This window comes from Macrobrachium nipponense, chromosome 39 (assembly GCF_015104395.2).
Source record: "Macrobrachium nipponense isolate FS-2020 chromosome 39, ASM1510439v2, whole genome shotgun sequence".
Lineage (NCBI taxonomy): Eukaryota > Metazoa > Arthropoda > Malacostraca > Decapoda > Palaemonidae > Macrobrachium > Macrobrachium nipponense.
The window spans coordinates 7,624,500-7,639,499 of record NC_061099.1 but is presented as its reverse complement, the minus strand read 5'-3'; the positions used below and the strand labels follow the sequence as shown (position 1 = coordinate 7,639,499).

General features: G+C 35.5%; 2 protein-coding genes across 4 annotated transcripts in view; one reads left to right on the top strand and one right to left on the bottom strand.

Annotated features, from left to right (window-relative positions):
* The window catches only part of LOC135210092 (gastrula zinc finger protein XlCGF26.1-like), a 798,432-nt gene that overhangs the window by 555,407 nt on the left and 228,025 nt on the right, over positions 1-15,000 (top strand). The window lies entirely within an intron of this gene.
* LOC135210094 (carbonic anhydrase-related protein 10-like) overlaps positions 1-15,000 on the bottom strand; it is a 221,850-nt gene that overhangs the window by 6,881 nt on the left and 199,969 nt on the right. The window contains exon 7 of the mRNA XM_064242896.1: positions 1,905-2,126. Coding sequence (XP_064098966.1) covers positions 1,905-2,126 — 222 coding nt within the window. The remainder of the gene's footprint in view (positions 1-1,904; positions 2,127-15,000) is intronic.

The window sequence follows — 15,000 nt, the reverse complement described above, 5'->3', positions numbered from 1 at the left end:
TATTCACCGTTATTCTTGATCACAGGAATGCAGGCAGATGTGTGATGTCTTATTCTGAATTATAGGAGGGTACAGTGCCCTGTCAATTTACACACGAAAATAATAAGGCTTTTATTCCGATCTGCGATAATGTTATGTCTGTCAAACTGCATTGCAGAACTGAAGTGACCTTTCGGCTCGTTTGTAAGAATAAGGTGACTTGGGTTTTGATTATAGAGTAAAATGCAGTTTTTGTATGGAATGCAAAAAAAACTGTAATTCAGGCTTACAAAAAAATAATGTGACAGTTACCTCTATAGCAAACACGCTGTGACTCATTCTGAGTAGTAAAATGAAGAGTTGCTGTTTTTATATATTGCACAAAGTTCAGTGCCAGTCTGAATACTAAAGTAAGATCAGGTTAGTCTTGATTTGTAAAATGAGGCTTCAATTTCTATGGGTTTTAAGAAAGATATTACAGTTAATGTGATAAAGCATCAAGGGATCTGTGAGCAAGGCTGACTGGAACATGCTGACTGGATTGTCAGTCTGGTCGATTAGAAGCGATGGACTGTCAAGACTGTTCAAGTGGCTTTCACTTTCGAAAGTTGAACTTGAGTAGAGCATGATAACGGAAGACCCAAAGAAAGTGAGGAAGAGTAGGGAAAATCAAGATGTATCAATATAGACCAAATGATTATTGAATTAACATACTGTGCAGACACTCTCAAAGGAATTGATAAGTCGGTATGTATATAACTTGTACAATAGGAAACGGAGAAAGGGGAATGATGCTGTTATTTTCGGGAAAAAAACATGACCAATTTTGTTTATTTGTTGTTTATCTATCTAACGCAAAGTAGATTTTCCGCTGCATTACATTAAACAGTCATCAACGAAATGCGTCATTAATTTACTGGAAAAAAACAACTCGTTGTGGTGCGGCACGCTTCACTTGATCCTGTTTATGCTAACTAAAACTAAAACATTAGCGTGAATGGGAAGTCTTTCAAAACAGAAGTGAATAAAAAGGGTTGTTTTTCGAAACGGGAGTTTCTCTCTCTCTCTTCTCTCTCTCTCTCTCTCTCTCTCATATAAACACTTTCTACACGTGTTTTCCTTTTGTAGAAGACTCTCTCTCTCTCTCTCTCTCTCTCTCTCTCATAGAAGCACTTTCTGCCCGTGTTTTCTCTTTGTAAAAGACTCTCTCTCTCTCTCTCTCTCTCTCTCTCTATCTCATCTCTCTCTCTCTCTCATAGAAGCACTTTTTTACCCCGCCTTTTCCCCTTGTAATAAACATAACCTTCTCTCTCTCTCCTCTCTTTTATAAGCACTTTTTACCCGTTTCCCCTTTGTAATAAACATAAGCTCTCTCTCTCTCTCTCTCTCTCTCTCTCTCTCTCTCTCTCTCTCTCTTTTTATAAGTACTTTTTACTCGTTTCCCCTTTGTAATAAACATAAGCTCTCTCTCTCTCTCTCTCTCTCTCTCTCTCTCTCTCTCTCTCTCTCTCTCTTTTTTTATAAGCACTTTTTACCCGTTTCCTTTCCCTTTGTAATAACACATAAGGCTCTCTCTCTCTCCTCTCTCTCTCTCTCTCTCTCTCTCTCTCTCTCTCTTATAAGCACTTTTTACCCGTTTCCCCTTTGTAATAAACATAAGCTCTCTCTCTCTCTCTCTCTCTCTCCTCTCTTTCTCTTCTCTCTCTTATAAGCACTTTTTACCGTTTCCCCTTTGTAATAAACATAAGCTCTCTCTCTCTCTCTCTCTCTCTCTCTCTCTCCTCTCTCTCTCTCTCTCTCTCTCTCTCTCTCTCAAGTTTTATTTTAAAGCACTTTTTTCCTCTTTCCCCTTGTAATTGACATAAGCTCTCTCTCTCTCTCTCTCTCTCTCTCTCTCTCTCTCTCTCTCTCTCACAGCTGTGTACCTGCTGCTTAGTGATGTAGACGGGTCTGTTGAGTAGAATCCAGGTGACGGTCTCGTGGCAGGGCGGTTGTGTAAGGGAGCCGTCGTAGGTTATGTAGTGGTGACTGTCCGGAAGCAGCCCCCGGATGCTCACCCGCTCCACTACGGACGCCGTCCCCGCCCACTGCACCCTCTGGATGCCGTCCGTGAGAGGGCGCAGCCCTGCGTGCCCCTGCAGCCCGATCTGGAAGGGTCAAAAAGAGAAATATCCCTCAGCGACTTCGCTGGAAAGGAAAGGAAATTCAATGGGCGGGTTGGGGTTAGGGGGGTTAGAGTCTTCCTCTCCGAGAGAGTTGGCAATTTTGGAGGTCCACCGACCTCCCCCCCCCCCTCCCCCCCCCCCCCTCACGCCTCCTCCCCAACAACCCGAACCTACGACCCTACGACCCTTGGCTTTTATTTTTGGTCTTTTTTTTTTTCTTTTTTTTTTTTTAGGGATAGGGCCAAGGGTGGTGCCCCCTTTTCCTTGTTGGTTCCCCTATCCATCCCTCTATCGTAGAAAAATTCTATATTTATATATAATATGAAGGGAAATGAACAAATTTTGCTGGTCTGGCGTTGTTACTCTTTTAGTGAAAGAAGGAAAACACAGAAAATTTTATATATAATATATATATATATATATATATATATTTATATATATATATATATATATATATATATATATATATAAGCGTATGCCCACAGGAAAATGATAGGCAGAAATCCAAGCGGTTTCGTCTTTACTAGACATGTCAAAGGAACGAAAGGACCAAATAGAAATTGGAAGAGACTTATTCAGTGAAATAAGAAGATCAAGAATTCCAGATGGTTAATTGTCAAAAGGGTAAAAGTCAAAGAGATAATGTAGGATTATCGGATATCAAACGGTCACAAACTTAAACATAGATTTAACCCTAACAGAAACTACAAGGTATCCATATAGTCCAAAACATGTAAAAAACTGAATATATTAAGTTTGTTGCTTATATTTATTTACAACTTTTTTCATTATGAAGGCATCGGGTTTAGATAAACCAAGACTTAAATTTAGAACATTTCCATTTTATTTGATTCAATGATATTTCCTTTTAACTGCGTCATTACATGGAATTAAGACTCTTGCTTGACTCCAGTTAATAGGATGATCTAAATCTCTCATATGTACGAATAATGCATTCGATATTTGTCCAGTTCTCACAGAATATGTGTGTTGTTTGAGTCGTTGTGAAAGAGATTTACCGGTTTGTCCATAATAGACTATATATATATATATATATATATATATATATATATATATATATATATATATATATATATATATATATCTATATATATATATATAGATATATATATATATATATATATATATATATATATATATAGATATATATATATATATATATATATATATATATATATATATATATATAGTATATAATATATATATATATATATATATATATATGTGTGGTGTGTGTGTGTGTGTGATCTGTGTTGAATTTGACAGCGTAGTTACAGCGTTTAGTAAAAACACTTTGTCTCTTCTGTTAACAACAACCAGTATAAATTCAATAGTTTATAAAGATACACAAACCCACTGTATTGTATATATGTATGTATGTATATATACATATAATATATATATATATATAATATATATATATATATATAAATATATATACATGCATGCATATATATTCATAGTTATATATGAATATGTATTAATTATTTGTTATTTTAGAGACTATTCCAGTATTTCCATTCCCAGTATTTCCATCAACAGGTGTTATCCCATGCATATGTTATTATGAAGAATCTTTATCCTCTGCCTATATGGTGAACTCATATGGATTCTATGGGGCGCTTCTAATATGATATGAATTTCCGGTCTTCGTTGTTTTAGGTTGCATAAATCGATACATTTTCTCTGTAATTATTTCCTGGATGGTAGTGTATATATATAGTATGTATGTTATATATATATATATATATATATAATATATATATATATAGTATATATATATATATATATATATATAATATGTATACAGTTTATGTATAAATATATATGCATATGCTATATATATTACATATAGATATATACCATATATATATATAAATATATATATATATATCTAGCTATATGTATATATATACATATAGATATATATATATATATATATAGATATTATATATATACAGAAGAGAGAGAGAGAGAGAGAGAGAGAGAGAGAAGAGAAGAGAGAGAGAGAGATGTATATACACATACTTACATAAACGTTTTTATCACTAGTGTGAACAATATGCTTCTAATTGAGGCATTGGTTCAAATACATTTGCTTATATTATTATGAATATATATATATATATATATATATATATATATATATATATATATATTATATATATATATATATATATATATATATATATATATATAATTACCTTACCCCCATAACTAAATACCAGTATGTATTGAAATGCAGTAAGGTGTGGTCAAGTAATAGAGTTTAAAAGATAAAGCATAAAGCTCATATAAGTATTGCTAACTTATGCAGCATTTCGCTAGCTAACCTCAAGATGCTGTTTCTACCTGCAGCGACGTTAACGAATCCTATTTCTAAACATGATTATTATGAAAACTTTGTCATGATGCTTAGATGACAAAGATATTTCGGAAGGAGTGCAACAGAATGAGGTCATCCATGAAAAAAGAATAATAAGGAATTTCGGATTTCACAGAAGAAGAAGAAGAAGAAGAAGAAGAAGAAGAAGAAGAAGAACGCAAGTCAGCTGATGTGTGAATGTAATTCCTCCAAATCTGTTACAGAAAAAGTCGCTGTCATTTTTAAATTTTGGATGATCCGCGGACGAAGAAAAGATAGCTGGGAGAGTTGTGAGGTCCTTCAATTTCGGGAGATCTTGCGTTAGACCCGTTTTAAAAAGCGTCTTCCAACATATTAGAATTGATGACATATTCCAAAAGTTTTTTTTTTAGTATTGACGACATATTATATTCCAGAAGTTTTGCAGCGGGAGAAAGTTGGTGTACTTCCAGACGTTTGTTAGGTGAGATATGAATCGAGATTTTTGTGAGGAAAATGAAGGATGATGGAAGTCTTTGTCTTTCGAACAACTTATTTATTAGGCTCTCTATTTTATAGAATGAGGAATGACTTACTTATATGGCTCTGCATTTTATAGATTTAGGAATGACTTGCCTATTAGACTCTGCATTTTATAGGTTTGGGAATTACTTACTTATGAGGGTCTGTATTTTATGGATTTAGGAATATCTTGCTTATTAATTTCTGTATTTTATAGAATTAGGAGTAACTTACTTATTAAGCTCTATTTTCTAGGTTTAGGAATAACATATTTGTTGAGCTCTTTATTTTACAGATTTAGGAATAACTTACAATTAAGTTCTGTATTTTATAGATTTAGAAATTTGTTATATTAATTAGTAACGAGATGTAAGACCAGTTTTACGAGTTTTTTTTTTTTTTTTTTTTTTTTTTTTTTTTTTTTTTTTTTTTTTTTTTTTAAGATGAAATTCTGCATCTCTCATAACTATTGGGGGACTTATTAGGTATTGTATCTTATTAGATTAAACAAGTGACAGCTATCAGTACAGAGACGTAGATGTGAAGTGAATTTTATATTCTTTTTTGTATATAGTTATAGAAAAGCGACGCGAGAGCTTAATGAAATAACTCTTTTAAGTTATCCTGCAAGCTTCACCTGCAGGCTTATTTTATTCTTATATAAAACACATGAAGGTGTCTTTACCGGCTTAATTGAAACGGTCATTTAGTTGAAAGAACATTTCCTTGTATCTTTCTAGACTCGCGGCAGAACTGGATCCCCCATGCGAGCATTTAGGAGAACGGATCCCTTAAGATTTTTCAGTTAAAGGTTAAAGGTCAACGGTGCATTCGATTCGGCATGACGCTATAAGAAAAGTTAATTGTACCTAAATTGTATTATTGTAGATTCGAAGAAATTGGTACATAATCCTTCACACATGAGTATGGACCATTAACCACACTCAAACAATGAACTGGGTCTTGCAACAGACTGTAGACGACTGTTGCTATTGGCAGTACCCAATATAACAGAGGATAATCAGTAATCGTATAGCACTGTAGATATGTAACATTACATTACTTCTTCAGATTTGTTTATTTACATACCGAAAGAATGAGATTTAGTGTTACCCTTCCAATACTAATCACTATAACCTTTGCTGTTTATACAAATAAAAGCTTTGCATGGTGGGATTATAAATGATACTACTCACTGAATATCATTCATTTACATAGCGAACAGATAAGTAGTAGTGTTACCCTTCCAATACTAATCGGTATAGCCTTTGCTGTTTATTCAAGCAGCGAAGCTTTGTACAAACATAAAAGCTTTGTAGATGGGATTTAAAAAACGAGACTGCTCATTGAACATCATCACTCGTCGACCTCCCAGTAACATTCTCCTCTCGACTCTAATAATTCAATTAGGCCTGAGGGGACGGGGAAAAAAAAAAAAAAAAAAAAAAAAAAAAAACCTTTGCAAAGTCGGCCATTTATAAAGCTCCTCGCACCTTCGTTCTTAAACTCGGGTATTTCTCAAGACAACTTAATTTGCGGCAGCAAACTTCTTCTTCGCTAAACACCTGCCCTCCCAGCGTCTTGCAGTTGGGAATTCCGGGAATCCGGGAATCTGGGAATCTTTCATTCATAATCTCGCTCATCTGCGCAACGAGCGGTTTTTGGGGTAGGGGGGTGGGTGGGGAGAGGGGAGGGTTGGGGTGGGGGTGGGGGTTGGGGGGTGGGGGGGGGGGGAGAGTTGTTTCTTCCCGCGTCTGTGCATGCGTTGTCCGTCTGATCTTTTTTTTTTTTCTTCTTTTTAAGGATTATTCTAAACTATGGATAAAGTGACTTTTTTTTTTTCTTTCTTTTTTGGTGATTGGCTGCTGTTCGCTTTAGAAAAGATTTTTTGTACAGATAATTGTATATGTATATATATATATATAATATATATATATATATAGATATATATATATATATATTATAATATGTATATATGTATATATATAATCAGAATCCAAATCCCTTAACAAACACGTAATTTCTTGCTGAAAAAGCTTTACCTCCAATGAAGAAGCTGAGAATAAGTATCCTTTGCATGCAAAGGTCTTAGAAAAAAAGTATATATTCGTTCAGTATGTACTGGAAATATGCTTTCAGCTTGAATCAAAATTTTTGTTTTTCAAATATCCCCCAGTGCATTTCGCTATCTGTCTGAAATTTCAGGCAGTTCGTGAAGTGCCAGGTTTCGCTATCTGCTCGTAACATATAAAAGAAATGTACTTTGAACTTTAGCTTTCGAAAGGTTTTTTTTTTTTTTTGTGCAGAACAAATAACTAGACAGAACAGTAAAAATTAACGTTTGCATGCAAATGTTCGAGAAAAAAATTAATTGTATCTGTTAAGTATATATTAGAGATGTGCTTTCAACTTAAATTAGAATTTGTGCTTTTTGGAAGCTTGTGAAACAAAATCAGAATTTGTGCTTTTTGGAAGCTTGAGAAACGTATTTTGTACTGAACGAAAAAAACTGAAACTGTACAGTAACACCTGAGGTGTGCATGTGTATGTAGGCATCAACTTAAATAAAAAAATATTTTTTCGTAGCTTGTGAAAAATCTATTTTGTGCAGAAAAAAACCGCACATGACAGCTGAGATTTTTACGCAAGTTCCTCGTTGAACGAGTGGGTTGCATGTTCGCCCACCGATTTGGTAGTCCAAGTTCGTTTCCCCGCTCTGCCAACGTAGAATCAGAGGAATTTATTTCTGGTTATTAGAAATGTATTTCTCCATATAATGTGGTTCGGATCCCACAACATCCTGTAGGTCCCGTTGCTAAGTAACCAGTTGGTTACTAGCCACGAAAAAATATCTAATCCTTCGGGTCAACCCTAGGAGAGCTGTTAATCAGCGGAGTGGTCTGGTTAAGCTACGATATACGTATTTTTTACGTGAGAATAGAACTAAATGACTGATTTGATTTCGATATTGTTACCTAGATTAGCTCAGTATGACTATGATTACTGGAAGCCTTTAGCGCCCTCACTGTAGACTGAAAGATTCTCTTTAAGGTCATTTCCCTCTCCTTTGGGAAATAGATCCATCTCTCTCTCTCTCTCTCTCTCTCTCTCTCTCTCTTCCAGCTCGGAAAAGAAAGACAGAAAAAACAGGGAGAGAAAGAAAGAAAGAAAAAAAAGGATAAGATGAGATCGCCTCTATTTTTTCCTCATTAGTTATTAGATAGCATTAGTGACAGGGGACCACACTCGAATGTCTTTGTGAATTAATAACGTATTTACTTTCAATGAGAGAGAGAGAGAGAGAGAGAGAGAGAGTCTTTGCATTAACATACGTACTTTCAGCTCTCTCTCTCTCTCTCTCTCTCTCTCTCTCTCTCTCTCTCTCTCTCGCTTCGCTGATCTGTTAATTTCGTTAGTCAAATCTTGACGCGGCTTTTCATGCTCCCTTAAAGATCCTCCTGGCCATCTCCTAATTATAACTTTTCCATCTCTCTCTCTCTCTCTCTCTCTCTCTCTCTCTCTCTCTCTCTCCGGCCATACTTTTCCCCCTCTCCTTTTCTCTAAATATTTCCTCATCATTGCGTTCCTAGTGGGTCTTTTCCTTTGGGGTCGGCAACCCGGTTTCATTTTTGCCCCCTGTTAATGAAGCCTTCGCCGAGGAACCCAAGGATGAGAAAGAACTCCGAAACAGGAGGATTCCACGAGAGGAGGAAGGAGGAGGAGGAGGAGAGAAGGAGGAGTCCCCAAGGGGAGGAATCCCCCCTCACCTTATTCCGGCAGATCCTCCTGTTCTCTTTCTGCGTCTTGCAATGGATGTCCTTTTCATCATCATGGCGTCATGCTTTAAAGGGTTTGGGGGGGATGGGAAAGGGTATCAGGGGGGTTTGGGGGCGGGAGGGGGAAGTTGCTCCCTTCTTCTCCCATTACTCTTTAATGAGCGTTCATGTGTGTTACTTTATTAAGGAGTCTTTCCCCCTCTCCTGTTGTGAGCGCGTTTTTCTCAACTGGAATGAGGGTCCGAAGAGTCCCTTGCGTTTTGTATATATTCTGTTTTAAAGTGATCCCGAGGCTTACTACATATTCTGCCGCTTAATAAGTAATCTCCTTCCCTCCCTCCTCACCCTCCCTCCCCCCTCCCACCACCAACCCCCCTCTTCCCCTTCTTTGTTACGAGGGTTATTTTTCGAAAGTAACGAATGGAGGTTTGGTCCCACGTGCTTTTCGTCCGTTAAAAAGGGAGCAGTACTTCCTCCTTCGGGGTTTTTTTTTCTCCTACAGTAATGGATCCGCGTAACTGAGTGTCGAGACTTTTCATTTCATTATACATTTTTCGGTTTGGCAGAAGGGCGTGTCCGTTATATCATCTGTATATTCACTGATCTCTCTATGTGCGCAGATATTTAGTTTTTAGATTTATCTTTACTTCTTTATCTTTAGGCCTTTCTATTTTTTCAATTTTTTTATTCAAGCCACAAAATCGGTAAATTTAACTTGTGTAGAAAATTTTCTATGCAGATTTATTCCGTATTTGTCTTTAGACTTTATTTATTTATTTATTTATTTATTTTTATTTTTTTTTTACACTTGAAGCCACAAAACCATCAGATAGAATTCGGTGAAAATAGCAGATTCAATTTTGACTCTGTCTTTAGATAGTTTTTTTAATTCAAGCCACAAAATCGGCAGCTTTAACTAAGTAGAAAAATAAAGAATAGAGGTTATTTGACAAATAAAAAGTGGGTCTGTTTACTCATCCTTTACTTCTTCCCTATTTATTTATTTTTTTTTTTCATACACGAGGCTTCCTTGTGCACTCAGCTGGACAACTGGGTCTGTTCTATCCAAGCAACCTCGAATATTTCTCATATGTTCCTTGAATAACAACTTAATTTCTCATATGTTCCTTGATTCATACCTTAATTTCCTATCATTTGTTCCTTGATTCATACCTTATTTCCCATGTGTTCCTTGAGTCATACCTTAATTTCCCGTATTTTCTTTGATTCATACCTTATTTCCCATAAATGTTCGTTGATTCATACCTCATTTCCCATACGTTCTTTGATCCGTATCTTAATTTCCCATATGCTCCTTGAATAATAACAATTTCCCACACGTTCCTTAATTGATAACTTAATTTCCCATATGTTCCTTGATTAATAACTCATCGCATTAGTAGCACAAAAGCATTAAGGGAAAGGTAAACTCAGTTCAGTAGAAAACGGGCCAGATTAACTTAAACATGTTGATAATCTCTTATTTTAGCCTCTTCAGTCAAGATTTCAACGAACATTATAATTTTGTGTGTTGTAGATGTGTCTGTTTTTCGTGTATCGTAGATCATGCGTGCTCTCTCTCTCTCTCTCTCTCTCTCTCTCTCTCAAATATGCTAGGAAGACCCTAACCTCGAGAAAAACGCCACAACTTAGCCCCCGAAGAAATGAAAATATTTTCAGTGCTCTCGTTCCGTCTCTCCAACATCGCAGGAAAAAGGAAATGACGTTCGCCCCCTTTTGATGACCACTCCCGTTAGGCCTCGGGGTCATAATGCCATTTATGTATGCCGTGGAAACAAGTTACATGGCACTTGCGCATAGACCTGAATGAGGGGTAGCTGGTAGGCAAGAGCAGTCAGGTTGTTCGTCATTGATGCTGTAGAGTGATGCAGGTTGAGTTTTGAAGTTTTCTCATATTTCTCGAACATTAAATTGTCTTATGCTACATCTTAAAAACGCCCAAGTTAGTTAGTTAGTTAATTAGGAATGTGATTTGGCGTGTTCCTCGGCAGAGGTTCATCAAGGGCGGGAAAATCATGATTCCCGGTTCGTATTTTCGTAGACACTTTCTGTAAGTCTCAGAGGCAAATGAAACTTTGTACTCGGGTTATTTATAGATGGTTCAGTCTTTAAATGGCATGTGTTGTGCTGCGTTGCGTCCAGAAATAGAGCGCTTGTAAACATATTATTATCAGTAAATCCGTTGGTTATAGTGGTTTGTTTTGGTCTCATTACGTGGTCCTAAATTTTCGCGTTTGAATTGTGCCATTTGCTTCAAATTTGTTTTAGTGGTTTAATCCTTGATTCGAATTCGACACCAAACATAATTGTGTGAAAGGAAAACAACTGTTGTTAGGCTTCTTCAAGTTTAGCTATGATAGTAGTTAAGTAGAATCTCGAGCATCAAAAGATGCATTGAGTACATTGAAAATTGTCAGCATTTGCTAGGAAGTTCATTTCTCCCTTGCGCTATGTTTGACGACATGGAAACGCACACAGCTTTCATGTTTCTCACGAAAGTTCTGAATGTTTTATGCGTTTTATTATTGGTAGGTTGTTCTCTCTGTATATTGTGCTAGGTTGTTTTCTCTGTATAGACATAGTTCAGGGAATAGATTTTAATCCTGGAACGTATCCAGTGCTCTTTTAAGTCTCCAAAGTAAATCACACAGTTGTGTGGTACTTTTTATGATCATATCATTCCATCTATTCCATCATTCCATCAGGTTAAGTCATCGATCACATTGTCTATCACAGCCTGTGAGGGTTTTGTGGGTCGCAGGTGACAATAAATTATTCAAGTTCATTTGCCCCTTCTGTGTTTGCGTGGGCTTGTATACATGCATACAAATATAAATGCATATTGGCTTTACTTTGATCTTTTCCGTTCTGTTACTCATAGTAGACTATTTATTTCCACTCGCGTTTATTTATTAAGAATTTACTTGTCTCATTTGGTATGCATTAAACTTCTGGGAAAGGGAGAGAATCTCTCTCTCTCTCTCTCTCTCTCTCTCTCTCTCTCTCTCTCTCTCTCTCAGAGAATTTGTATTATCGGATGTGTGTTTCTTAAACAGGAGATCATAGCCTTCTCCAAGTAGTTGACTCTGTGCTTCCCTTTAAAGGTTCATCTGTTACGAGGGATCTACCAGCTCCCATATTTTCTCTTACTCTGGGAGTAAGCATATAAACTAATTTATTATTGTTGTTTTTGTTCTTCCTGTTGTTGTTCTTGTTTTGGGGGTGTAGGAAAGCCCTTTGGAAAAACCTAAAAACGTCTGAAAAAGGTGTTTCGCGTAGAGTTAAAGATACAGAAATCTTAGGTTTGGGTATTTATGATTTATTTATAAGAATGAAAATGTAAAACATGAATAATGTGCATGTTAAACAGTACAGAACAATTATTTAAAAAAAAAATATAGCTTTTATTTTAATTTTCACTGGTTAAACAACGCACTATTTGACAGCAGATTTTAGCACGCGCCCCTGATAAGCTGGAGGTCGGGTCACGCCTTGTTTTGCAGAGTAGCAATACACACTCTTTGTGTGCTCGTATGTTAATTGTTTTCTGCCAAAATGGACTAGTTTTCTTTATGCTTTATATTTGCTTCCAGTGTGAACAGTTGTTGCCGTGACACCTCTTACAGTACCGTAAGCCATCATTTTCTTACAAATCTGTCCACGTTTTCTTTTGTCTTCTCTTTCTCATTTCTTATATTTCGTGCGTTGATTTGTTTCCTCCCATTTCTCGAGATTTACTCGGAAATGTATTTATTTGTTTCTTCCCTTTTCTTGAGAGATACTCTTCAGTATATTTCTTCCATTTTCTTGCGATTTATTCAAATTGTATTTTTTAATTTCCCTCTCGTGAGATTTACTCTGAAATGTATTTATTTCTTCACTTTTCTTGAGATTTATTCAAATTATATTTATTAATTCCCTTTTCTTGATATTAATTCAAATTATATTAATAATTTCCTTTTCTTGAGATTTACTCTGAAATGTATTTATTTCTTCCCTTTTCTTGGGATTTATACTCAACATGTATTTATTAATTTCCTTTTCTTGATATTAATTCAAATTATATTTATTAATAATTTCCTTTTCTAGAAACTATCTCTGAAATGTATATATTTCTTCCCTTTTCTTGAGATTTATTCAAAGTATATTTATTCATTCTCTCTTCTTGATATTAATTCAAATTATATTTATTAATAATTTCATTTTCTTGAGATTTACTCTGAAATGTATTTATTTCTTCCCTTTTCTATGGATTTATTCAAATTATATTTATTAATAATTTACTTTTCTTGAAACTAACTCTGATATGTATTTATTTCTTCCCTTTTCTTGAGATTCACTCTATAATATATTCATTTCTCTCTCCTTGTGATTTACTCATAAAATATATTTATTTCTTCCCTTTTCTTGAGATTTACTTTAAAATGTATTTATTTCTTCCCATTTCTTAGTATTTCCCGTTTCTTGAGATTTAAATATATTTATTTCTCTTGTCTTGAGATTTAATCTAAAATATTCTTATTTCTTACCTATTCTTGAGATTTACTCTTAAAATGGAAGTCTTCCCTCTCCTTGAGATTTACTCTTGAAATATTCAGATGTATTTATTTCTTCCCATTTCTTGAGATTTACTCTGAAATATATTTATTTCTTCCCATTTCTTGAGATTTACTCTGAAATATACTTATTTCTTCCCATTTCTTGAGATTTACTCTGAAATATATTTATTTCTTCCCATTTCTTGAGATTTACTCTGAAATATAATTTATTTCTTCCCATTTCTTGGGATTGGGTTTACTCTGAAATATATTTATTTCTTCTCATTTCTTGAGATTTACTCTGAAATATATTTATTTCTTCCCATTTCTTGGGATTTACTCTCAAATGTATTTATTTCTTTTTCATCCCATTTCTTGAGATTTACTCTCAAATGTATTTATTTCTTTCCATTTCTTGAGATATATTCTAAAAGATCTACATCCAGGGAACAATTCCAGGACTTCGTGCATCGTCTCACGTTGTGAAATTGAGGCTCATCCTGGATTAACTGTAATTATAACTTGTGTGTGTGCAACAGAACTTAATTTTTCCTAATTTCTTTTTTCTCTGTGGGTTATTAGGGCCTTTTATCCAAACCCTCTCGATTCTCTCATCATTAACACAATTTCATCATTTATTTGTGCGTCTTTTGTGATTGTGAACGCCGTTTTCTCTCCCATCAATTTCAGTGTAATGATTCACTGAACATCGTCAGCGTTGTTTTACTTCCTATATCCTATCATTAATTTTTTTTAATTTATTATTGCTGTTGGTTTCCTTTTCTTTCAATTGCACTATTATTTAATTGGTATTGATGTCCTCTTACTGTCTGACACCACCAAAAACACCATTAATATTTTATGTATTCAATAATAGGAACAGATAAAGAAATTAAGTGACTTGGTAATGTACTGCATTATTCCTATGCTGGGAAAGAACCACTCCAACTCGTATACTATTTACCTCCCCGGGCCCATAATAGAAGAGCAAATCATAAAAAATGAAAACATAGGAGTGGAAAATGGCCAATATATGAAAGGATTAAGTGGAAAAGGGCCAATACAGCTAATGGTGCCGAAGAGAAGAGACACGGCACACTGCAATCTTTCAATCTTCTTTATGGCTTATAGAAAGACGAAGAGGCAGACAGATTCTTTTCCGTCTCGTTATTATTTGCTCTCTCCTGCTTTCATCTCTGATGGGCTGGTATATTTCCCCCCCCTGTTGATTAATGGAGGAAAAGATAAATAGAAAGAGAGAGAGAGAGAGAGAGAGAGAGAGAGAGAGAGAGAGAGAGAGAGAGAGAGAGGAACAAAACAAAGGTGGCCAGACCCGATTAATTGGGGGAAAAATTGAACAGCGGAGAGAGAGGCAGTGTTTTGAAAATGTGTCTCTTTTCCTGTGAAGATGTTGTGCTGTTATGCACCTCAAACGGGACGACGGGCGGAGAGAGAGAGAGAGAGAGAGAGAGTGTGTGTGAGTGTGTGTGTGCTTTCTATAATTCCCTCACTCTATATGTACAGAGAGAGAGAGAGAGAGAGAGAGAGAGAGTGTTTTCCATAATACCCTGACTGACTATATACGAGAGAGAGAGAGAAAGAGAGAGGGTGGGAGTTTTCATCATTCCCTCACT